Raw genomic sequence first — 23285 nt, forward strand, 5'->3', positions numbered from 1 at the left:
TAACAGGATCTAAAAAGCCTCCCTTCGGGAACTACAATCTCCCCGCCCACCGTCCCCATGAGCTCTTCCATAAATGAGGGCGTACCACTATCTCTCGAAGAAACCTCCTCGTCCCGCGCCTTCCTCTTAGCGCTCTCGGCCCTCGCAACCGAAGCCTTAGACCACGACCACCCCCTCCGCCACCTTCGCCCGAAGTCCCAACCTCCTCTTTCTTAGCCTTGCTCTTGGACTTCTTCGACGCCACCTCGGAGCCAACATTGCCCGGAGGCATCATCCTCGGAACCACACCCGTAGGCACCGGCCGAAGGCCGTCCTCCACGCCCATCTCCACCAAGCATCTGTTCAAACGAAGGTTCCTCTTGCAAACCTCGACCAAGGAAAGATATTTCTTCCTGTTCCAAGGCCCCAAGATGTCCGAGGCCTCCCGCTCCAGCTCGGTGCTAGAACCTTCGGGTCTCCGAAGACCGAAAACTGGAGAGGTCAAGTCATACGCCATCCCAGCAAAACGCTTCCGCTCGAACCCTCGAGGAGCCCAACCAACGGGCAAAGGCCAAATCCCCGCAGCCAAAAACTCTTCCACCACGTCTCTGCCCCCGCAAACTTAACAGGCCGTCATAAAAGCTTCCACACACGGTTTAAAGCCTGTCACACGCTTGTTGTACGCAGGCTGATAAGTGTGATCGAACGGCTCGATATTCGAAGCTAACAGATACTTCTCATTCGAACCCTCGGGATCCGGAAAACCGATCTTGACATAAAACCAGTACCCCAGCTAGTTCCCCTCCCATTTGTTTTTCTAGGCTGCGGCAAGCACAACCTTCGTCAAGCCTGTCTTCTTGTTGGACTTGCGAGGGATGAAGGTGCAACACCCATTCTGCACCTCACTCTCTTCATCATCATCATCATCCACAAAAACCTTCCGAGGCTGACAGTGCAACTGAAACAACCTAACATCCTCGCAACCCACAAAAAAATTGACAACGCTGCTATCCCGTTCGGGGTGAAATGGTGAAGCTTCACATTGAATGTCTCCAGTAGCTTCGGAACTACAGGATCCATCGAAATGCGCAACCCAGCGGTAAAAAAATCCTTAAAAACAATCACCTCTCTAGTCTGAGGCACCGGGAAAACCTCTGGGCCAGGAGGGCGACACACCCCCTCGGGAAAATATCTTTTCGAAACATAGAAATCGATCATACTCTGAGAGACGACAGATGGCTCGAAGAGCAAGGTCTTACGCTTCTCAGGACCCATCAGGTCGGAAACACTCGCTGAAACCCCCGACAGACTTCCGCTGGCCTGTTCTTGTTGGGCTGGCGGACGCGAAGCCTCGGATCCTTCGGGGTGTCCAACAGGATCAGAGTCTGCGCGGAGAACCGCCCTCTTAATAAATGACATATCTACACAAAAGCGAAGAAAGGCAAATTAGAAAAAAGGGTTCAAACGAACCTTCGATCAACCTCGTTGTTTGCTTAGTACGAGCCATGGACCGCTATTCTACTTACACCGAGAAAAACGAGCAGCTTGATCACGCACGAAGCGGAACCTTCGGAAGAAGCGCTTTATAGCAAAAAGCATCGAAGTTAAGCAAAGCTCAAGAGGGCACAGGTTTTACCCCCCTCTGCTTATATAGGCGGGGTGAAAGCAACAGTACCAACGGTAAAATCGAGGAGTCGGCCGCCCAAGCGACACAATCGGAGCCTGACACGTGCACAAGCAAAATCGACCGTTGCAGCCGACGGTTCGGGAGACGTTTTTCCTCGGGAGCTTCCCGAAGGTTACGCACAATCTTCTTCTTTAACGCGGGTTCGGACCGTCGGCTTCGGACCTCGCCCTCGAGGGGCTATTGTTGGGGATTGGACCTTCGGGAAAGGGTCCGGAGGTTAATCCCAGACTCGAAAACATCTCCTAACCTGTCTGCAGGGCCCCGGTATTGGGGAGTAAGAGTGCCCGAAGGATAATTGGCGCCTCCCAAGACCCGCGATGAATGAAGGAGCTCACCTTCGGGTGGCCGAAGGTGACGAATGATCACTCGGAAGCACAAGTTTGATGACCAAGACCTGCGATGAATGAAGGAGCTCACCTTCGAATGGCCGAAGGTGACGAATTGTCACTCGGAAGCACAAGCTTGATGGCTAAGACCTGGGATGAATGAAGGAGCTCACCTTCGAATGGCCGAAGGTGGCGACTGGTCACGCAGAAGCACAAGCTCGAGGACCAAGACCTGCGAAGGATCCAAACACCCGAAGGATATTGGGGACAGAGCGCAACCCGAACGAAGGACATCAGGACCTTCGTCGGTAGTGGGCATGCGTGTAAAACGTGAATACATGATAATGTCGGATTTGTGCACCTCTCACCTTGTAATTTTCCCCTGAAACCGTTTGTATGTGAGCTGTAAATGAGTTGGAAGGAGGCAATTTAGGAAAGTCTAGCCGAGGGCTAGGGGTATAAATAGCCTCCTCTCTCCATAGTGTACGGGGTTGAATTTTTTGGTTATTACTAGAGAATTAAATACCTATTTTTGTTGTCATCTTCATAATGTTCATGCTTCCTGTTTGGTCATCTAACAAGGTGATCGCACCAAGTGGCGTGTGTGAACGGAATCCGTTTCGTTGAACACACATGAATAGGCCCGACGTAAAAGGAAGGAATTTGAATTTTTTTTCATGCTTAAAAGATTACAGAAATGCTCGAGAGAGACCAAAAAAATGAGGCAGAATCTCAGCTAGATCTTCAGTGGCTCAGTGCCAAAGTGCCAACGATGCTCTGAACATCTCCACGGCGATCCTCCTTGCTAAACCACAACCGTTCGAGACCCCTAAAATAATCCCCACAATGAAAGGGACCCTTAAACCTTCAACAGATGAAGGTTCTTTCGTTGGTGCGCATGTTTTTTTAATTAAAGAATGTTCCGATTTTGATCATCACACTCGAATGACTACGACCAAACAGCAAAACACAGCCAGCAGGCTGCCAAAGCAAATGCTCAAACACTGACACGATTTAGGGCATGTACAATGGTACAGACAGCTGTCATCTGTAAGACAACTTGTATAATAAATTGTCTATTTAACTGTTTTAAAACTATTTAATGAATATTTGTATTCATGATCTAGCCTAAATGAAATCTTTGTATGCAATTTTGTTACTTCTTTAAAACAATTGACCAACAGCCACAACCCGTTGGTGCGCATGTGACCGCGCTGCCTGCGAGCATGCACGACTCAGCTCTGAAGAAAACAGTAAACACTGTATCAGCGCCGCTGCTGCCTGCCGGTACTGCTCCTCCTCGTGCCAGTTTCAGAATCTCTAGACGGCGAGCTCGTGATGGCAGTGACACCAGCCGGGGGCCTCGCGCTCGCTTGAAAAAGAGGGGACTCGGCGCGAACCGCGAAGCTCTAGTTTATGCATCGCCACGCCATGGACCACCACGGGCCTCTCTGAGGGCACGTGCACCGGTGCACGTCGATGGATGAGCTCCACTTGGGGCGAAAAAAAAAATAATACCAGCTCTGCAGCCGGGGGAGCAGCGCGCAGTGTTCTTGACCGGGCAGGGCACTGAGATGTGGGCCCACACCTGCATGTGGGGCCACACATCAGTGTCAGTGAGTGTGGAAACTTAACATTAGAACTAATGCATTTTCCTTCGATTAAACAAGTGCCCGGAGCATAAATTACATGAAAGTCTCTGAGGCCCTTTTGCATTGTGCCCATTTGAAACTGAACTAAACTAAACTAAGGGAAAAGGCATCGATCAAAGGTGAGATTAAAGTATGGCCTTCTTGCCTGTCAGCGTCGGCCTAAAGAGGGACCGGTGGTCATCGTGGCCGGGGAACTTGAAAATTTTTCTAAAATAAAACGCCAGGGACCCTTTTTCTGGGTCACTTGAGGTACACAGTCCACAGCTCAAATGGATTTCGGTTTAATAAGCCCTTTGATTCTTTTTTTCCCCCGAAAAGATCCGTTTGATTGATTACCATCCCTGAGTTAGGTGAGCCATCCCGTCCCTCGCATCTGCTCACTGGGCCACCACATCATGAGCGAAAATGAAGTGGCGTGCCAAGTCAGCAGTGCATGCATATTTTTTTCGCACAAAACTATAGAGTGTAGACGCCAAATTAGTAAGGAGAATTTGACCATATTCTTAGTTTTGCGATCAACTCCTTTTTTGCACAAAAGATGGTATTTTTCAGAAACAAAAAGCTCAGCACATACTAGTTTTTCCCCCTCCTATAATGTTTTAAAGCCTGACCGGGGATTTTACACGCTAGGAGTGACTTTCAGATGAAACATCAGTGGAAAAAAAAATTCCTAGGTGGAAAATGATTGAGCAGTGCCAAGCCCCTCTCCGACGCTGCTCGGTCAAAAGGGCCATGAAGAAAAGAGGACACAATTGCGCAGCGCCGTGAGACCATGATTGGGAGCCTCATGACGTGCAAACCCAGAAATATTTCAAGATCATGGACCATCATGTGCTTCCGTCGAAAATTGACTACGAACCTGCACCCTTTTGACAAACTTTCACACTGGCATTTGTAGCTGTCCGGCCGGTGATTGGGAACGCCAACGCCGGTGGAGGCACATTACACATGCCTGCTCATTGTATTAGCAAAGTGAAAACCTGCCCATTGACAACCTCTGCTACTCTTTTTTTTTCTCTTTTTAATATATAATGACCACTAGGGAAATAACCCTCATGTTTCATAAAAAAAAAGTGAAAACCTTTTTCTAGAGATGATGCAATGCCTGAACATGGCGAATTATTGGCCGCCGGCGGCATCCGGCGGGGGGGCGAGATGGTGGCGTAGGTGTGGTCACCACGCCCACGCATACGAAGGGAGCGAGCGGGATGGAATGGAATGAATGTGCTCGCGCCGCCTACCTTGTGACTTGTTGTGAGTGCCCATGTTGATGCCTTGAATGCAGAGCGAGCGAGCGATGATGCCAGTGGCAACCCAACGAGCTGTCATCCTCATGAAAGGGCGCGAGCACACACCATCTGCTATCATGTGTAATTGCCTAATAGGATATTGGTCATTTGATTTTTTTTTTTGGTGCTTCGTTGAGCAGAATTCCTCCTCTACTTTTTTTATGTGCCTTGATTGACCATTTCCGTTGCTGATTTTTTTCACAAGCCTGAGGGAGTTTGATCACATGGGTGTGCAACTTGCTTGATCTATTATGTGGTTTTTTTGAAAAACAAAAAAAAATGTGACGTGATGGCTGCGGCTAGAGCCTAGAGTAGAGGAGTCAGGAATGGGTGCAAATGAAATGAGTAGTATATAATTCGTCGGAAGAACGTGTTGAGATTTCAAATGGAAGTTTTATAGGAGATGAAAAATATTTTCATGACTGGCTCAATTCTCCTAAGAAATACTAGTAGCAGTATTAGAGTTTTAGTGAGCCACCAAGAAGTGAGCGGCCGTGGGCTCCTCAGCGAAACTGCAAGGAAATTTCTTGGTCCAGGACATATTCCGTAAGATTAGGACGTAATTTACTAGAGCGCCGTGGATGAAATGCACTTTAGGACCACATGTGCCTTTTCCTACCCAGAAGTTCATGAATGTCGCCATTTTCTCTCAAACTTACGCACATAAACTTCTGACGTCAACACTGCTTGTCACAGAAGACACATATGCTAAATCCTTGTACACATGTGTAGTTACCATGCAATCTTAGAAAAAAAGCTATACAGCCTTGTTCATTACCGATGTGAATACTTTGTACTACTCCGGAAGCTATACAGCCTTGTTTTGCTTCAAAAAAAAAAAAAGCTATACAGCCTTGTTAATTTCTCTCCAGTGGACATTAGAAACTAATCAAAGTATTCACAAGAAGTTGAGCGATGTCAAGTTTTCTGCATTCCAAGATACCCCTCTCACCTCTTACAATTTTTTTTAAAAAAAAGAAAGAACAACCTCATCAATTCTCGGAAAGAACCTTTCTAACCCCCAAAAAAGTAGCTTTACCATGCAGTAACTTGTCCAGCTACCTCATCAGAGCAGTTCAACTACAAATCCGGAACAGCAACCTGTAGAGAGTGTAGTTGTGCGTATAGTGTGCTACTGGAGTTACAGTATTGCATAGGATTCTTGCTGGGCGGTTGTGAGTTTGGGAGTTGATGAGCTGCAAGCCCCGCACAGGAAAGATAAACACCTTGAAAAGTGAAAGCTCAGGGAAAGAAAACAAAAGCTGCCCCACCGTGCTTAAAAAAATCACCCCCACTTTTCCCGAATCCTTTTTATCCTCAGCCTAACACAAACCCCCCCACACACAAGCGCACAGAATTCGCAAGAGCGGCAGTGAGAGAGGAGAGAGAGAGAGAGAGAGAGAGAGAGAGAGAGAGAGGAGTGGCACTGGAGAGGGATAGAGCCTGGGCTGGAAGTCGGAAGCAAAAATCCACAGCGTATAGAGGGAGGCAAGGAGATCTCGAGCTCCTGGGGAGAGGAGCTGAGAAAAATCCCTTGGAAACGGTTGGCAGATGCGCGAGAGGGGCTCCTTGATCTGTTTTTGAGCGGAGTGATTCGAGCTGCGGAGCTGAAGAAATTAGATCATGGGGACATCGGAGTGAAAAAAGAGGCTCGATTTCCCGGTGCCCTTTTGCTGCATTGCTGCCTCCTTTCAGATCCGAGCTGCAGCGCGAAGAAAGGTGGGATCTTTGCTCGCCATCTCCACAAATCCGCCCAAAATTTGGGCTTCTTGAGCTGCTCTTGGAGCCCCGTGATTCAAATCTTCGAGAGAGTCGATTTTTTTTAGTTGGGGTAGATGCGGGAGTGATGTCAACTACTTTATGAGCTGTCCCCTGCAATTGTTGGGGTTAGATTCGCTAGTTATGGCGGATCTTGCCATGGAGCACTAGGCGTTTCTTTCGGCGAAGGCGAAAGAAACCTGCCGTAAGCTGCAATGTCTCTCAAGAGCATTGTTGGGCAACTGAAGGAGATAAGGGACGGCATCGGGAGCATGTCGAGGCGCGCCGGGGGCTCCGATGGGCGCGCCGGCCACGGCCGCGCGGGGTCGCGGCATTCTTGGCCTGGCCTTTGGGCTGAACAGCCGCAGCGGCATGGCCGGGGCAAGGAGGGGCCGCCGCCTCCGCAGCAGCATCAGGGGCGGTGGGCGAACCTGCCGCCGGAACTGCTGCTGGATGTGATACAGAGGGTGGAGGCTAGCGAGGCGACGTGGCCGGCGCGGCGCCAGGTCGTCGCGTGCGCGCACGTTTGCCGGTCGTGGCGTGAGATCACCAAGGAGGTGGTGAAGACGCTCGAAGAGTGCGGCAGGATCACCTTCCCCATATCCCTCAAGCAGGTATCGACCTCCATCAGTGTCCTCTGATGTCATGAGTTCATGGCAAGTTTACCGTCTACGACGTAGTGAAAATTTGAATATATTATGCTTAACTTCATATTTTGCACAGCCGGGACCTCGCGAGCAGCCGGTGCAGTGCTTTGTAAGGAGGGACAGGGCGACATCCACATATCTCCTCTACCTAGGGCTCAGCCCATGTAAGTTATGTGTGGCTGTTGATTTAGTCTTCTTGTTCAGCTGTTCTTGTTCTTACCCATTTTGTATTGCTTTTTTTTGCGAGGACCTTTGTATTAATGTGTCTGCATCGAGATGAACTGTTATCTTGTGCTAGTGCCAATTTGCAAGAATAAACTTCAGAATATTAATGTCCTTGCAGTGCAAACCTAATCATCTTTGCAAAGGAAGTTAATTCTACGGTTTAATCATTTAGTTAACTGTGCCAAAAAGGATTTGCATTAAGAATGCCAGTTCAAGTTAGGTGAACAACTATATGTTTCTGTTTTCCTATACTATATGTCGAAAAAATATTTCCAACTTCATGCTAGAGCATTCGATCAGAAGCCTATTGCACGTCTGGTTGTTTTTTTACCCCCCGCTTGTTTGTTTGAGCATGCTACATGAAATTCTGCTTTGAAGTTTGCAATCCAAAACAATTGAATAAATATCTTTTTTCCCGAATGCGGGCTGTATTAGCTGCTTGCTTGGTTCGAGAAAGAAGCCAACTGTAACTAGCGAACTGCGAGGTTCCAATACAGACTGAAATACTTGTCTGACCACATTGAAGGTACTTTCCTTGCTTACATAGCAAACCTATAGCAGGGTCCAAAGATGAGCTCAACTGTTGGAAGAGCGGTGCATTATGTTTTACTAGAATAGGCAACAACTCATTATTGTGGACTATCCATGGTATACATACTTTTCTGCTCATTCAAAATTGTGCTAGATGTGTACAGATATCTACTAACTTCCCCTTATTAATATGGGTGTGGTCCATTCCACTAAAAATCGGTGTACGATTGAGTAGGATACCTTCGGAATTGTTATACAGCTTGCACCTCCTGTTTAGGATATAAGTCTTGAACCATATTACTTCTACAATAATTTATGGACATATACTTGAACCTTATATGTGAGCTTGATTAGCGTGAGAACACGTCACTTACTGGTGAATCTGTATGTTATTCAGCTCTGAATGTGGAAAACGACAAGCTTTTGCTTGCAGCTCGTAAGGTCAGGCGTGCCACGAGGACTTCTTTTGTGATCTCACTGGCCTCTGATGATTTCTCTCACTCCAGCAGCACCTACGTTGGTAAACTGAAGTAAGCTTCTTATTATGTCAACTTAAGTGGCACGATTATTCTACTTTGTGTTAGTGACCTTCTGGCCTTGCCATTGTTTCTCATAATCAGGCCAAACTTTCTTGGCACAAAGTTCACAATCTTTGACAGCCAGCCTCCTCCTGACGTTGTGGTGCTACCAAACAATAAACCAAGCAAAAGGCAGTCGAAACAAGTATCACCAAGACTGCCACTTGGCAATTACAATGTTGCTACAGTTACATATGAGCTCACTGTCCTACGCAATCGGGGACCAAGGAGAATGCAATGCACCATGCACTCAATACCAGCTCAGTGCATTCAGGAGGGTGGGAAGGCCCCAACGCCTACTGGCACCATCCACTCACTTGATGAGCCAGTGTCCACATTACCAAGTACCAAAGGAAAGGAACCAGCTGCCGAATTTTCATCAACAAGCCTCAGTGCTGATCTGTCTGGACCCGCTTGTACGGATGAAGAGCCTTTAGTTCTGAAGAATAAAGCCCCACGTTGGCATGAGCAACTGCAGTGCTGGTGCCTCAACTTCCGGGGGCGCGTCACCGTTGCATCGGTCAAGAACTTCCAGCTTGTTGCCTCTGTTGATCCTTCCCTCAACATCCCCGCAGCTGAGCAGGAGAAGGTGATCCTCCAGTTTGGGAAGATAGGGAAGGATATTTTCACCATGGACTACCGGTACCCGCTCTCGGCGTTCCAAGCCTTCGCGATCTGCCTGACCAGCTTTGACACCAAACCGGCATGCGAATAACTGACGGAGGTGTAAAGCTGGGCGCAAGTCTTGCTTATCCAGACACAACCTGCATCCTGGGTCGATGGAAATTCTCGATCTAGCTGTGCCGGTCTGCTGCCCGGCTGAAATGGTAGCTTGTGAGGTGAAATATGGTGTCTGCACCATAGGAAGATTTGAGCGACCCAGTGTATCCAACCGTGTTGCGCATTAGGATGCCCTATGTATTATTGTTGGGGTGTTTGGCTGCGAAGTATCGCTGCCATATGGATAATGGACGTTGTGACCATCTTGCCTGCTTCTGCTTGCTCTCATTTTGAGCCGTGGTGGTGTCCAGGGTCGGCAGGAGCATCGCTTGCTTACTCTGCTGCCTGTTCCTTTTGGCTTCCTACTTGATGATCTGATGTGAAATGGGTATCTTTTTTTTTCTCGAACCACGCAGGAGAACTGCTCGTCATTTCATTTTTTGTAGAAAAAATACAAGGTCTAGACAGACCACACCTGGCACCAATAAAAGTGCCACTTACAACTAATTACATTTCTACAAGAAGTTATGACGGGAACGACCCAATGACCCCAGGCTTAGGCCAAGGAGGTCAGCGACCTAGACACCAACTCCTGGAGCCTGGAAGCCCTAGCCCAACACCAAAGGCCCCCTTCCATACTAACAGACCTAAGAACATCCTGAACACTTGGCCTCTTCTAAAAAACACAAGCATTACGATGTTTCCACAACTCCCAAGCCACCAAGATTATTAAGGAATTAAGTATTAAGGAATTAAGGCCCTTGTGAGCTTCTCTTATTTACAGGGACCGAATGCTGCATTTGCATCTTCTGTTAGCATCAATGTAGCCAATCATGATAAAACTTGGCTCATTAGATTCGTCTCGAAAAATTGCACCCATCTATGAAAAAGTTTCACAAATAAATTTCGTTTAGTACTCCATACATGTGTTCGTCTTTTTTTATAAAAAATTCTACCCTCCCTCGCCATCAGCGAGGAAGCCTTTTTGGCTGTCTTCTTCCCGGCGAGACGGTGCCATGCTGGAAGTGGAAGCCACGTGCCTCGTTCTTGTCCGCGCGACTGAGCCGCCGCCCCACGAGCACGCACTCGAAGGCCGCGGTGGCGTTGCGTGACGTGCGGCACGGCGCCGCCGCCGCGCGTCCGCCACGAAGCTTGCGCGTCTCTCACGGGATGACGTCAGCCACCACTTTTTTTACCCATAGCAGGCAACCGTTGGAAGGTCGTCGAGGAGGCGATTGTCACAGATAAGCAGGAGATCTCTCTGTCTACTGAACCCGACCTTCTAGAAGGTCTGAAGGAGGCAGCCGCCGACGCGATCAGGCTGCCGACGCGGATGCCACCAGGCTTGGAGAAGCGTACTTTCTGATGATGCTGAATTTTCTTCAGACTGACGAGTCACGACGTCTCCTACCACCAGCACTCAATGTGAATGATCGATCACTCGGTGATAAGACTCGCTTGTTGATCTCCTCAGCTGGTAGGTATGGTAGGATAGGAAAAAAGCCGTAGAAATTCGCAGGGGACGGAAGGAGATTCGATCCGCTTTCCTTCTTGTTCGCCAATTCAGCGGAATTTTCAACGTGGAACACCACGAGTCCACGAGTCACGCGTACACGGAACCCCGCGCGGGAATTAATGCGGCCGCCCTCGCCACGCCCACCGCCATCCCCGTATCCGTGAGGAAGAGAAAGGCGTCGTGCTCTGGGCTCCGTCGCCGCGCCGCGCCCGCAAGGCCGCAACCGCAACAGCTAGCCGTCGATTACGTGAGGAGTCGGAGGGGGGAGGGGAGCGAGGCGACGGTCGATGGAGACGGTGGAGGAGGACGTGGAGGAGTACAGCTGGCGGGAGGTGGTGCTGCCGCGCCTCGTCCCCGTGGTGCCCGACGCGCCGCCGGAGCTCGAGCGGGAGACCGGGGAGCGGCGGCGCGGCAGGGACCTCCTCGTCGCCGTCGACTTCGGCCCCAACTCCAAGCACGCCTTCGACTGGGCGCTCGCGCACATCGCGCGCATCGCCGACACGGTCCACCTCGTCCACGCCGTCTCCAGTTGAGCCACCTCACTTCCCCTTCCCGTCCATCCTTCGAGAACCCTAGCTTGCCTGCATACTCCATCTATCTAGCTAGCTATATCCTGATTCCTAAAGCATTAGTTAACTTCGAGGCAGTTTTGGATTATGCCGTAGGTTGGTGAACATACGACTAGTTAATCGACAGTTCGAATTGTTTAGCGTGTCGGATTTTGACATCTGACTCCGATTTGGCGGCTTCTTGGTGTACCCAGCGTCCTGGCTTAAAATCAGTTACGTCTGCGTCTGGTCATACATGTTGAGCCAGCCAATTATGTTTGTCTTGCTATACATGTTAAGTATGATTGGTGACGTCACATATTGATGATAGGATAGGCCAGGATAGTATAGCGCTATCACTGCAGATCTTACAAAGGGGAGGTGTTTCCTCATATTTTGCATTTTCTTTAAAAATATCAGTCAAGCATCTGAACTACATAAGGCTGAAGAGTACGTTAAATTTTGTGGTCAATTGAAGCTCAGGCTCAATGTGAAGTTTGATCTGTGTAGATGTGCATAATGAGATTGTGTATGAGAAAAGTCGGGAGCTAATGGAGGATCTGGCTATTGAGGCATTCAAGACTTCATTGGTATGCTTTCTTCATCCTTTATATGTCTGTGTGTACTGTTACGCCGTTTTGCCTACAAAGCAATGTATGTTGATCTTACAACATACAAGCATTTCATGTTGATCATTATGTTAATGCGAAGGGTTAATTTGCATACCTCAGTTACTGCCTTGTATTCTAGAAAAATAGTGCTAAATGATTTCTGATGGCTAAAATTGAGCTGGTGTGAAGTATGCACATTTGTGAATTCCTGTTTTTGCTTCTTTTCCATATTTTCCTCAAGGGATTGATACATGTACCTGGATTTTGTAAGGTCCGTACCAAGGCACGAATTGTTGAAGGGGATGCTGGAAAAGTTATATGCCGAGAAGCAGACCGACTGAAGCCAGCAGCTGTCATTCTTGGTACACGTGGTAGAGGCCTTATTCAAAGGTATATGACTCTTAAACCACATCAGTTATATTTGTGCCACAATTAGAAGCTCAGGCCTTTTGTGTGCTTGGGGAGCTTATGGTACTGAGCCTCTTGGCCAACTTTGTAGGTAGCAAATTTTCTGGTCACCATCACAATGGGACCAGCACAAGATGTGTCATACAACTGTCTTGTTGCTTGTAAGTTGCAGGCCAAAAAATTTGCTCACCTATTCAACATCTAAAATAATTACTCCAAAAAGAAATTTCAGAGTATTGATCACATGTTTTCAGTTCTGATATGAGGTCATCTTTAGGATCTCCACTCAGCAAGGAAAAAATATCTTGATGCTAACTTGTTAAGGGATTGTTTGCTGGCCTCAGAATGATCTATCAAGTATTTGTCTAATTAACATTACTGTTGGTAGTTTGAAGCTCAAATTAGGGCGCGTATGGTCCTCTTGTCTGGAAAGTTAAAGGCCATCATTTGAAGTAAAAGATCTTGCAAGATTCAGCTATGAAATATGCTAGCTTTTTTCCCTTTTGAATGATGTAAAGCAACTCTTTATATGCCTGGATCTCCTACTATGGAAGTTTGCTGAGAAATGCTGAGTGCTAAGCCATGCTCGAATTCAATGATTCAAGAAGGTAGGTCTAATTGATCAGTATCAAAAACAGCATATTGCCTGAATTATGGTGAGGCACTTGTACAGATGCATGAAAAAAAAAACAATGACTAGAGCGCCCTTTAAAGAACCTAACAATTTGCTGAATAGATCTGAAATGACGAGAAGGATTTGGCACTAAAGCAAATGAATGCAATTGAATGCTCTTTATTATCTGTCTTTCTACCTTTTGGTGCTAGTTCATATTTTATTGCTGAACATGAGCTGGAGATTGCATTTCTAAGTACGGACGTGTTTAGTTCCCCTTAAAATTCCAAAAAATTTCCAGCACTACAGTAATTTCGAACGTTTGACCACTAATTAGAAGTCTTAAGTGTGGATAACTGACAAAACCCATTCCATAACCCCCGGGTGTAATTTCGAGACGAATCTTTTAAGCCTAATTAGGCCATGATTGGACAACGTCGTGCTGCAGTAAATAATCTCTAATGATGGATTAATTAGGCTCGTTAGATTCGTCTCGCGATTTAGAACTCATCCGTGTAAAAAGTTTTATAAATAAATTTCATTTAGTACTTCTAAATGCCAAGATTCCGTTTCCAAAATTTTTGAAAAATGGAACTAAACACTACCAATTTCATTTAGTACTTCTAAATGCCAAGACTCTAACTTTGCCTTTGTACTGTAGTGTGCTGCAGGGGAGTGTCAGTGAGTACTGCTTCCACAACTGTAAAGCGGCACCAGTTATCATTGTGCCAGGCAAAGGTCAGTTCAAGTTCTTTACTCTTGTCACAACCATTACATGAAAACAAGACTGGGTACCAAATAAAGGTCTTCGGTATAGTGCTACCAAATAAAGGTCCAAAATAGCATGCATTTGTGAATTCACACGCTTACATGCACGGGGATAGCTCTGAATAAGTGCAAGAAGCATCTAGTCATGTTGAAACGCAAGGAAATAGTTTGTCCTATGTCTTTGAATCTGTCCGTACCCTGTATCAAATAATTGCAAGCTATTTTGGATCTTTGTGACGGCAAAACATGTGAACGATAAAGAACAGTTCGTTCTTACTCTGCGCACTGAAGTCTTGTTGACGAGATTAGTACAATGGGGGGAAGGAGGGCTGGATCCAAACTCCTCCATCCAGTGGGAGTAATATTGTGGTTCCAGATTAACAAACTTCGACATGATAAATGATTTTGGGCTAATACTTTTGTTGGTCTAGCCACGATGAGAGCAAAACTTAGTTTCCTGGGAGGACTATATTGTGCTATGTTCTGAATGAAGACATGTCTGATTCAAAAGAAATTAGTCATACTCATGAAAATTGAAATACGATTGAACTGGTATCTCAATACCCTCAAAGCATGTGCCCTGTCAGTGCATGTCTTTGTAAATATTGAAATCAATTTCAGCTGATATCTCAATGCACTCAAATCCTTTGCGGTGGTTATTGTTAGCGTGCACTTTGCAGATGAATTATCCTTTACTTCCATTACAAGTAAGGTAGAATTATGTCTTTGCAGAAGCTGGTGAACAGTCTGTGCTTTGAAGGAAGATAGGCGGGAGGCAGTGGTTGTTGTACTTTCAGTTTATGTGTAGGGTGTTGTATATTGTTGTTGGTTTGTTGTGGGAACATGGTTTAGGCGCTTTGTTTGTAATCTGAAGTTCTGAACCCTCTGTATTGTTTGGCTCTGAAGGAACGTTTAGAAATTGAGTGTAACAGACAAACATATAACAGGTGAAATGTACTTGTATTGCCATTGCTGACAGAATACTTCATTATTACAATTGCTACGAATAAAGAATCTTCAGCCACAAATTTTTCTGTGGTTAAAATTCCAATAACAAGGATTAATTCTTCTTACATTTCCATCTTGAGGCTGTCTAGCAAACAGTCACCTGCAAAGAAAGTAGCAGTAGGATTCAGTAACTTATGATGAAGAGGGGCACATTTCAGACTAGTTTGAATTTGTGGAGTTATTTAATCGGCTGCTAATTTTAACATTATCGTTCTGAACTCGGAAATGTAAGCTTGTTCAGGGAGTGTTTCCCCCCTGATCATCTAACCACTACTATGTTCCTTTCATTTCACATGAGGCAGAGTAACTGCAGACTTGGCGTTCAAGAAGCAGCTACTCACTTTCTACTGAATGAAATTGTGCATCAAATCCACTGAACAAGTTCTGGGAGCCAATATCCCAGGCAGCAGCAGCAGCTCCATTCACCTGCAGAGAACGCAAATCACTGAGTTCAGTTCAGAAAAATGGAGGAAACAGAGTCGAGGACAGTTGTTTTTCCGGGCACGTACGTTGAGGCACGGCTCGATCGACGGTCCGGCCGCCGCCATCGCCGGCGTGGCAACCGACACGGGGCAGCTCGCGGCGGCGGGAGGGTACAGGTTGTTGACGACCATGTCCAGCCCAAAGCCATTGGAGCCTCCTGCCGCAGATGGGTGCACCTGCTGCAATGGGTTCATCTGAAGGCAGGTCGGCTCCAGCTGCCCGGCAGGCAGAGCCGCCGCGGGAAGGGCGGCAGGGCTGCACGCCTGCTTCAGCTGCCTGCCGAAGAGGTCCTCGACGATGTCGAAGCTCACCACCGGGTTGGAGGCGGCGATCTTCATCGACAGGAACTGCAAGAGGAGCCTCCGGTGAGCGATCGCGCAAGCTAGAAGAAGCAGAGAAGACGAAGCAGGACGGCAGGCTGCTAGTAGCCAGCTACCTCGACTTGCTTCTGCAGGGACTGGACGTAGTTGATGATCTCGTCGAGCATGCCGGCCTTGCCGGTGACCTTGCTGCACCCGGGCACCAGCTCCTGCAGATACCTCATCCGCTCGCTGATCCTCTCCCTCCTCACCTGCACATCGATTTCGGCCATGGATTTTGAGTTCTGACAGCAGCAGGATGCACAAGGCAGGATCGGTGCTGATGTGCAGCATCGAGCACGCGAAATGTTTGTTCAGTAATCGAGCTGTGGGGGTCGTACCCGCTCGGCGAGGCTGTGGCTGTCCGTGGCCTGGCCGCGGCGTGCCCGGACGTGGATGTAGTCGGTCTTCTGGCCGGCCGCGGCCGCCGCCGTCGACGCCGCCTCCGCCTTCTTCTTGGCGCCTGCCTTTGGCCTCTCCTGCTTCGCTTTCCCGGGCGCCGCCATCTCACCGAGACCGCACAGCTGCTGCTTCCCTCTGGGTCTCTTGCTCATGTCGTTGCCATCACCCTGCCAAGGTCAATTTCAGCCACACGTCAGTCAAAGACTTGAACTGAATTTGCACGGCGGCAGTGCACATCTCCGGTAGAGGATTGCACCGCGCACGCAGAAATCTCTCTCTCACCTTCGCGTCGAGGCACGCGTCCGGCCTCCTCTTCCTGAACCCGCCGCCGCCGCCGCCGCTGCCGCTGCAGGAGGAGTCGTCGTTGCCGGCGCCGGCGCCGGCGCCCGGCGCCACCGCGGCAGGCGTCGCACCAAGGCCCGCGCCGCACATGGCGCCCGCCAGGTCCGGCCACTCCTGGAGGTAGCCAAACGCGCTGCACATTGCGCCGAACTTGTCGTCGTCGAGGTCCAGCAGCCCCTGGCACAGGCTCTCGACCGTCCCCTGGCATCGCGCCATCACCACAGCCCTCCCGAGACGAGCTCACCACTCTCCGATCGCCTAAACAAAAGCTAGCCGTGGAATGCCAAGTGACTCTTCTTTGGCTCAGCTAGCTGCTGCTCGGCGCAGGTGGGTGCGTGAGCGGTGAGCCCGAGCCCCCCGATGAAGAGAGAGAATTCAAGCAGCCTGGCCGGCAATTATGTAGGAGCTTGTGCGTGAAGCTTGCGCGTCCCTTTCGATCCCCTTGCGTCCGTGCCCTCCCGGAAAATTTCCCAATCCATATATATAGGGAGAACGACGGGTGGATGGATAGGGGAGGGGAGGGACTGGGAGGGCCTTTGCTTGGGGGCGATGGTACTTGGCCATGGGAGATTGGATTTGGCCCTGCTGCAGTGATGCCTTTAGGTGCGGTCATGTGAGGTAGGGCTGGGTAAGGGGGTAGGGCATCGTGTTTCTTCAGCTGGCACCTGCAGTGGCTCTCTCACAGGGCCTCCAATTTTGCCGGGGGGACCCTTAGATTACTTGCGCATCCATAGGCTGCAACTTCAGCCGGGCATCGAGGATGAACAGCACGCGAAGATCAGTGCTTAATTAGGGAAAGCTGGTTTTTTTCAGCATCTGGTTCGTGCATAAGTTCTTCGCGATTCACGCATTCCGAACAAAGTTTTCCATGGAGGAGAGGTATGGACAGGGTGCAGGTTAAAACGGAAAGGAAAGGCTTCTCGACCTCTTGAGACTTGAGAGTGTGAAATCAGTAGCGCATCAACTGAACTAGTTGGTTTTTTTTTCGAGCTGTGCGTGTGCTGAAAGTGAGATGTGCCCATTGTTCTCAATTTCTTTCCCCTGAGGCTACAAAAGGACGAGTGGGGAGGTGACAACTGCTCCAACAACAGCATGGACAGCTCTATCCTCTCTGTGCTGGCCGGGCCCCGGTGACTCACCACATGTTACCTGCCACCTGGGCTCTCGCATTAACAGGTAAGGCCACCGGATTGATAATAGTAATCCCACAGGCAATTACTGTCGAAGTTTATACTCTCCCTGTTTGTTTTTATCTCTGTTCTTGAATTAAACATTTATTTTTGTCAAGAAAAATACGGAAAATATGCAAATGATTTTTGATTTGTTCTTATTGACCATTGAATGGATGCAATGCATATCTTGCAGGATTAGACTGCACTCATGATCGAGGCACTGCCACTTTATGTGGGTACAAATATAGCTCTGAATCTCACCCAAACGACACCAAATGAATATCAAATAATAAAGCATTTTCCCGCGATCAAAATGGAAGAAAAGGAAGCCTTCCTTTTTTTAAAAAAAATGGAAGCAGGAGAGGAGTACTAGTGCAACGAACAGCACTGTACACGTGCACGTCACCTGGTCCAGCAAATATCAATTCCCTGACACGAATCCGGAACCAAAGCCTTCAGTACAGATCTCTATCATGGCGTTGTGTGAAGGGAAGCTGGAAACCGAGCGAAGGCTAAGGGCACACCGTTTCGGAAAAATAATTGGATCGGGATGTGCAAAGACCAGAACGTGTGCCTTTCACTTGGCAGTGTTAAGGACGAAGGCCAGAGCGTACGCTTGCTCCGTTGCTATCTGATCTGCTGGTCGATCTTGACGAAAGATCCCTTTGAAACAGTCTTGCGTTGTTCTAGGGACAGTAGTGATACATTGCATGCATGCACTTGCTTGGCGGCCGGCCCTAATGCGCGAGCTTCTGTTGGTTTTGTGGCCAAGTGATACATATGATGCATAATTTCAGATAAACCAGTTGAGTGACAACCTCCCCTCACCCCCTCCCCCACCACACATACACACTGGTCCGACCCAAGCGGGTCAACTGTGGCGGCCCATCCGTCTCCGAGCCCTCGACTAGCAAAACCTTAAACCTTGAACCCTAATTGCTCTTTGGAGAATCGGTCGCTACAATGGTTCATTGAATTGAAAGTTGAACCGGCGTGAAAAAATATTACCCACCAGCATAGATATTGACATATTGTCATGTGTTTATGAAATTCAACTTGCTTTAAAAATGCATAATTTGTCATATGAATTTAGATGGAGACATACTTTAATAAAGGTCATATATAGTCCCCATAGTTTTTCTACAAGACCTACAATTATGTCCATGTTTTTTTTAAAAAAAACTGAGGTTAGATTTTTTTTATATACTTTGCAAGTAAATGTCTGTGCCACCTTCCTATTGCTGGTTCAATAAACAAGAAAATTAGAAGTCGGGACGGATGAGGATTTCTGCAATGGTGTTTTGCCGAAGGTGGAGAAAGAGAGACGGCCATATGCACGGCTAGAGATCCTGTGAGATTAGATTTTTTCCCCTAAACTTCCATTCCAAAGAGCTATGCAGATTTGTTTGATAATAATCTAAAAATGAAGTTCGGTTTTATTTTTCTTTTCGGGACAAAAAAATTGGTCAAGTGCTATGGTGACACTGGCGAGGGGGCACCCTGCAGTAACAGGCGGGCCTAGCAGCCCATACCCCCATAAACAAAAAGAAATATATAGAGGCAACAAGGGGACGAGAGAAGAAGAAACGGCTATGCGTGGCGCCGTGTCGTCACCATGTGCGATGCCAGCGCCCCACACAGGCCGCGAACTCGAGAGCCGAGACGCGCCACGGCGTCGCGGCCACGCAGTAACCACGACTGCTCCGCGGCAAGAAGCTCCATGCCCCTCGGCCATCCATCACCGCTCACCGGGCAGTTCTCCCTTGGCAGTTGGGCGCCCATGCATGCGTGCATCCCCCCAACATCTTTTAGCCCATCTCTGAGTCACCACGCATGGATCGATCGATCGTTCGGATTCCAGAAACAGCTACCGGCCGGCCTTGTATGATCCATGCCATGGTGGCGATTTGGCACGCACACAAGTCGCCGCAAAGAACAGTGGAGCTAGCCATGCGTGCTGCCCTTGTTAGGTGTCAGAGCTTTGCAGGTCGCGAGCACACCTAACAATGCCGATGCCGACACCACGGGGACGCCATTGTTCCCGCGGCAAAGCTCGTGCCCCGGCTTTGCGAGACCGCGAGCATGCTTGAGCCTGTACATGTCGTCGTCGCGGATCACGCAATGCAAACAGGTGCCGCATTTTCCCTTCAAAATTTTCCGGATCAAAGATACGGGAGACGCGCGCACCCCGTCCCATGCAGGCAAGGGCAAGGACGCGTCTGACCGGCTGGGGCACGGCGGCGGCAGACGGCGTCCCTCGCCGCGGATGAGCGCAGGCCGCCGTGAGCGGTGTGGGGGCGCCGCCGGTTGTCTTCTATTTGTCGCTGCCGGCGGGGGGCGGGGCAGGGGGGATCTCTGCCGGTGCGGCCGAACAGGGGCCCCGAAAGCCACCCCCGGGCGGACACCCCACATGCGCCGGGCATGCCGATGCCGCCGGCGGCGATCCGTTGGCCCTGCGCCAGCTAACCCAGCGCCTCTGGTCCACCCGTCCAAGTGGCGTGCTCATCCGGTGGACAGATGGTAGGACGACGGCGTCTGTGGGGACTGGGGAGAGGCCAGCGCGCTGGATGAATGGGCCTGTAGAAAGCTGAGAGCAATAGCACCTGGAAGAAGTACAGCAGTCAGCAGATGAAGCACACACATGAACTTTATTCATTCCAAAAGTCTTTCTGAAACAAAATTTGACCATTAGTTTGTCTCAGAATGCATTATCAATTGTTAAAAGTCAATATCATATTGAAGATTTGTGAAATATGAATCTGATGGTAGAACTTTTAGAAACTAATCATGCATATAATTTAACTAATTATTGGTCAAATCTTACAATGTCTGTCTTTTTCAAATCCTAATGTCCTGCATAAAGGAGTGAGTACATGTGAGATATCTATAAGATTCGGTCCATGCACCTTAATACATGAACAGACAAAAAAAAAGCACTAATGATTTTGGTGGATCATGGAAGAACAACTAATAGGGTATTAAGACGTCTCCACCACCCCTCTCTGCTTTGTTGCATCTCCTTGTCACCAACTCTTGTTAGGCTATCCCTCAAAAGAGACCAGAGTTGTGTCATTAGCATTCCCATCACACATGGATCGAGCACTATCCTTTTCCCAGGACTTTGATTGAAACCGACTGGATTATTCCAGAGTCCAGAGGTTGTTAGTAGCCTCATCATCTCCTGTTTATCGATGCACCTCACCTTGCTTCATTTATCATGGGCACTCGAACTTTTGTTCTGATGCAGTGTCAACTTGGCACGGTGGCACCGCAGCAACCTCAACTTTACAGTCCCATTTTCTGTCGGAAAAAAATGACTTGGGTGAATCTGAGTGGACATGATTTGAAGACCAGCATTACACTGATTGTTGGGGTATCCACTCGCAAACAGAGCTCTTTAGCGTTAGATTCAGTGTACATGTACCGAGAAAGAAACAAACAAACCTGATATGGTGCTGAATAATGGGATCTTAGACACTGAACTTACACCTGATATTTGGCGGTGTGTGTTGAGTGGTGTGATATGTTTGTTGAGAGGTTTGGTGTTGGGTTGTTTGCGTTTTTCTTTTTGTTGTATTGCTCAATCTGAGCTTTTATCTTCTTTTTAATATAATCGGCAGCTCTCCTGTCTGGTTCGTTTCAAAAAAAAAACTTACACCTGATATGATGTAGAGCGACAAAAACCCTATGCACGGGTGTCTACCGCTCGAATTCGAGATTCAAGACTATTGAGAACATAATACTCGATTTGTGCGCTGTTTATAGATTTCCAATTAAAATTTATATACATATGGCCCTAGATCCCACATGTCAGTTATTCATCCTGGAGTAGCACAAGAATACTGTTATTAATAACCAACTTTTTTAAAAGATGTATTGAACTGACTACTTTTTTTTGGAAATGTGCTCAACTGTCTATTTGATTAATGATGAAGCTATCGGATTTTTAGGAGACAATGAAGCTTGCAAGGGAAACCTACAAGGGGCAATCATAAGGAGCATGCAGGCAGCAGCATCTGGTCATCGTCAAGCTTGTTGGCCTCCAATCCGAAATAGGCCCGCCCTGTGATCTCGAGGGGCATCTACATCTGCTTCACTTTCAGGTGGCTCTCTTCTGTCCGATGCGCCTTTTGGCCTCGCCACAGCTGGAGCTGGGAAGATAAGGGCAAGGTACAATGTCACGGCCAAAAGGAACAGGGGCCTCCAACTGCTGAAATGGAAAACATACAAGTTCCAAAAAACTGTTCACATTGGTCTTTCAAAAAAAAATGTTCGCATCGCCATTTCAGTTCAGATAGTTCTTCGATCAAGGGTCCGACCAGTTCGCAATGGCGGACTCGTAGTCTTCAGTAGTCAGCAGTCAGCACATATCCATCTGAAATCTAAATGCGTGTTCACGCAAGTGGGCAGAATGAGCCTATCTTACTCGCGTCACAGCTTTCATAAAAGGGGTCCTGGCAAAACCGCTGAACTAGAAAAACCAAGTGTGCCATGGAAATTTCAAGACAAGCTTCCTCCAAAGCTGTTTTGTGCTACAGCAATACCCGACTACTGAACGCCCTGCTATCGAAAAACAATAAAAAAACATACAAAATGTAGATTACGAGACCCTGAATGCCAAGATTTATCTGAACAGGGTGTGGGTGTCGGCAAAGCAATTGGCTTGCCCACATCAGCCTCAGCCGTGTCACTACTCACCCAGCAACCGAGCATCATGGGTCTCCGCGCCTGCGCCACACCATCGCCAACCCGCCGTGCATCCGATGATCATTGAACATTGATCACAGCCCATGCGGCGCGCCCCCGAGCCCCGGTGAGTCCTCGCCATCGGAAGCTAAGCATCTCCTGATCTGCAGGAGCCCGTCGCGTCGTCCTCAGCGGCAGGCAGGTCGCTGACCTGCCGCCGCCGCGCAGCGTCCCCCTGCCACTCGCAGCCTCGGAAGGGCAGGGCAAGCCAGGCAGGCGGAGCAGGGAAAGGGACCCGGCCATGCCCCCGTTGGGCACACAATGCACCGAACCTGGGCGGGGGCGGGGCTAGAAAGGAAGCGAGGCGCGGCGGCGTCCACTAGGCTAGGCCACTATGGAAATTGGAAAAGGAAGTAGCAGCAGCCAGCAGACTACGAGGGCGCCCGTCGCGCGCTGATGGAGACATGGAGAGAGACCCGCCGGCGTCCTGCGTGCGATCCAGCTGCCATGGTGCCATCGGGATCGGGGAGGGCGCGACGCGACTTCAAGTGCAGAGAGCAGGAGACATTGGTTGCAGGATCTCGACGCGTAGCGTAGGACGGTAGGCAGGCGTGTCAGGGATCGGTAAAGCCTGTGGCGTGGCTGCGATCCAGGCTGAAAGCTCCGGCTTGGCCAGCACACACACACACACACACACACACACACACCGCCGGATGCCTGCCTGAAGGGGACAGCGAGCAGCTGGAGACTTGTAGATCGAGCTAGAGCCGGTGGGAGGCGTGTGAGCTGAGCTCGGGGGTCGCCGGGTCGGGGCAGCGCCGGCGGATGATGCCTCGGTCCCGGCGAACACCGCTAGTCTCTGCACTAATACTCGATGCCCATGCGGTTACAGGTCACAAAACAGAGCGCTGATCAGAGTAGTGTGATGCTTCACGATGATTCGACGAAGGGTGTCCGTCGTGGCATCGTCAGCTGAG

At 48.9% G+C, this 23285-nt stretch overlaps 3 protein-coding genes across 4 annotated transcripts; 2 read left to right on the forward strand and 1 right to left on the reverse strand.

Moving 5' to 3' along the window:
* Positions 1–6221: 6221 nt before the first annotated feature.
* Positions 6222–9680, forward strand: LOC120649532 (tubby-like F-box protein 5). Its single transcript, XM_039926355.1, has 4 exons — positions 6222–7305; positions 7415–7502; positions 8492–8624; positions 8715–9680. Exons 1-4 carry the CDS (start codon positions 6907–6909, stop codon positions 9385–9387), a joined length of 1293 nt encoding a protein of 430 aa, XP_039782289.1. The 5' UTR covers positions 6222–6906; the 3' UTR covers positions 9388–9680.
* A 1131-nt stretch (positions 9681–10811) lies between these two features.
* LOC120649550 lies at positions 10812–14901 on the forward strand. Of its 2 annotated transcripts, XM_039926377.1 has the most exons (5): positions 10823–11436; positions 11967–12046; positions 12339–12457; positions 13750–13826; positions 14589–14901. In XM_039926377.1, the coding sequence occupies exons 1-5, from the start codon at positions 11196–11198 to the stop codon at positions 14612–14614; spliced, it is 543 nt and encodes a 180-aa protein (XP_039782311.1). In that variant the 5' UTR covers positions 10823–11195; the 3' UTR covers positions 14615–14901. The 2 variants fall into 2 exon arrangements, with proteins under 2 accessions (XP_039782318.1, XP_039782311.1); XM_039926384.1 differs by lacking the exon at positions 13750–13826 and having other exon boundaries at positions 10812–11436; positions 14589–14848.
* Positions 14796–17349, reverse strand: LOC120649543 (transcription factor BHLH089-like). The gene is made up of 6 exons (XM_039926365.1): positions 16391–17349; positions 16048–16275; positions 15784–15918; positions 15374–15694; positions 15206–15290; positions 14796–14964 (listed from the first exon to the last, which is right to left on the reverse strand). The coding sequence occupies exons 1-6, from the start codon at positions 16664–16666 to the stop codon at positions 14927–14929; spliced, it is 1083 nt and encodes a 360-aa protein (XP_039782299.1). The 5' UTR covers positions 16667–17349; the 3' UTR covers positions 14796–14926.
* Positions 17350–23285: the final 5936 nt, after the last annotated feature.

This window comes from Panicum virgatum, chromosome 1K, assembly GCF_016808335.1.
Source record: "Panicum virgatum strain AP13 chromosome 1K, P.virgatum_v5, whole genome shotgun sequence".
Taxonomy (NCBI): domain Eukaryota; kingdom Viridiplantae; phylum Streptophyta; class Magnoliopsida; order Poales; family Poaceae; genus Panicum; species Panicum virgatum.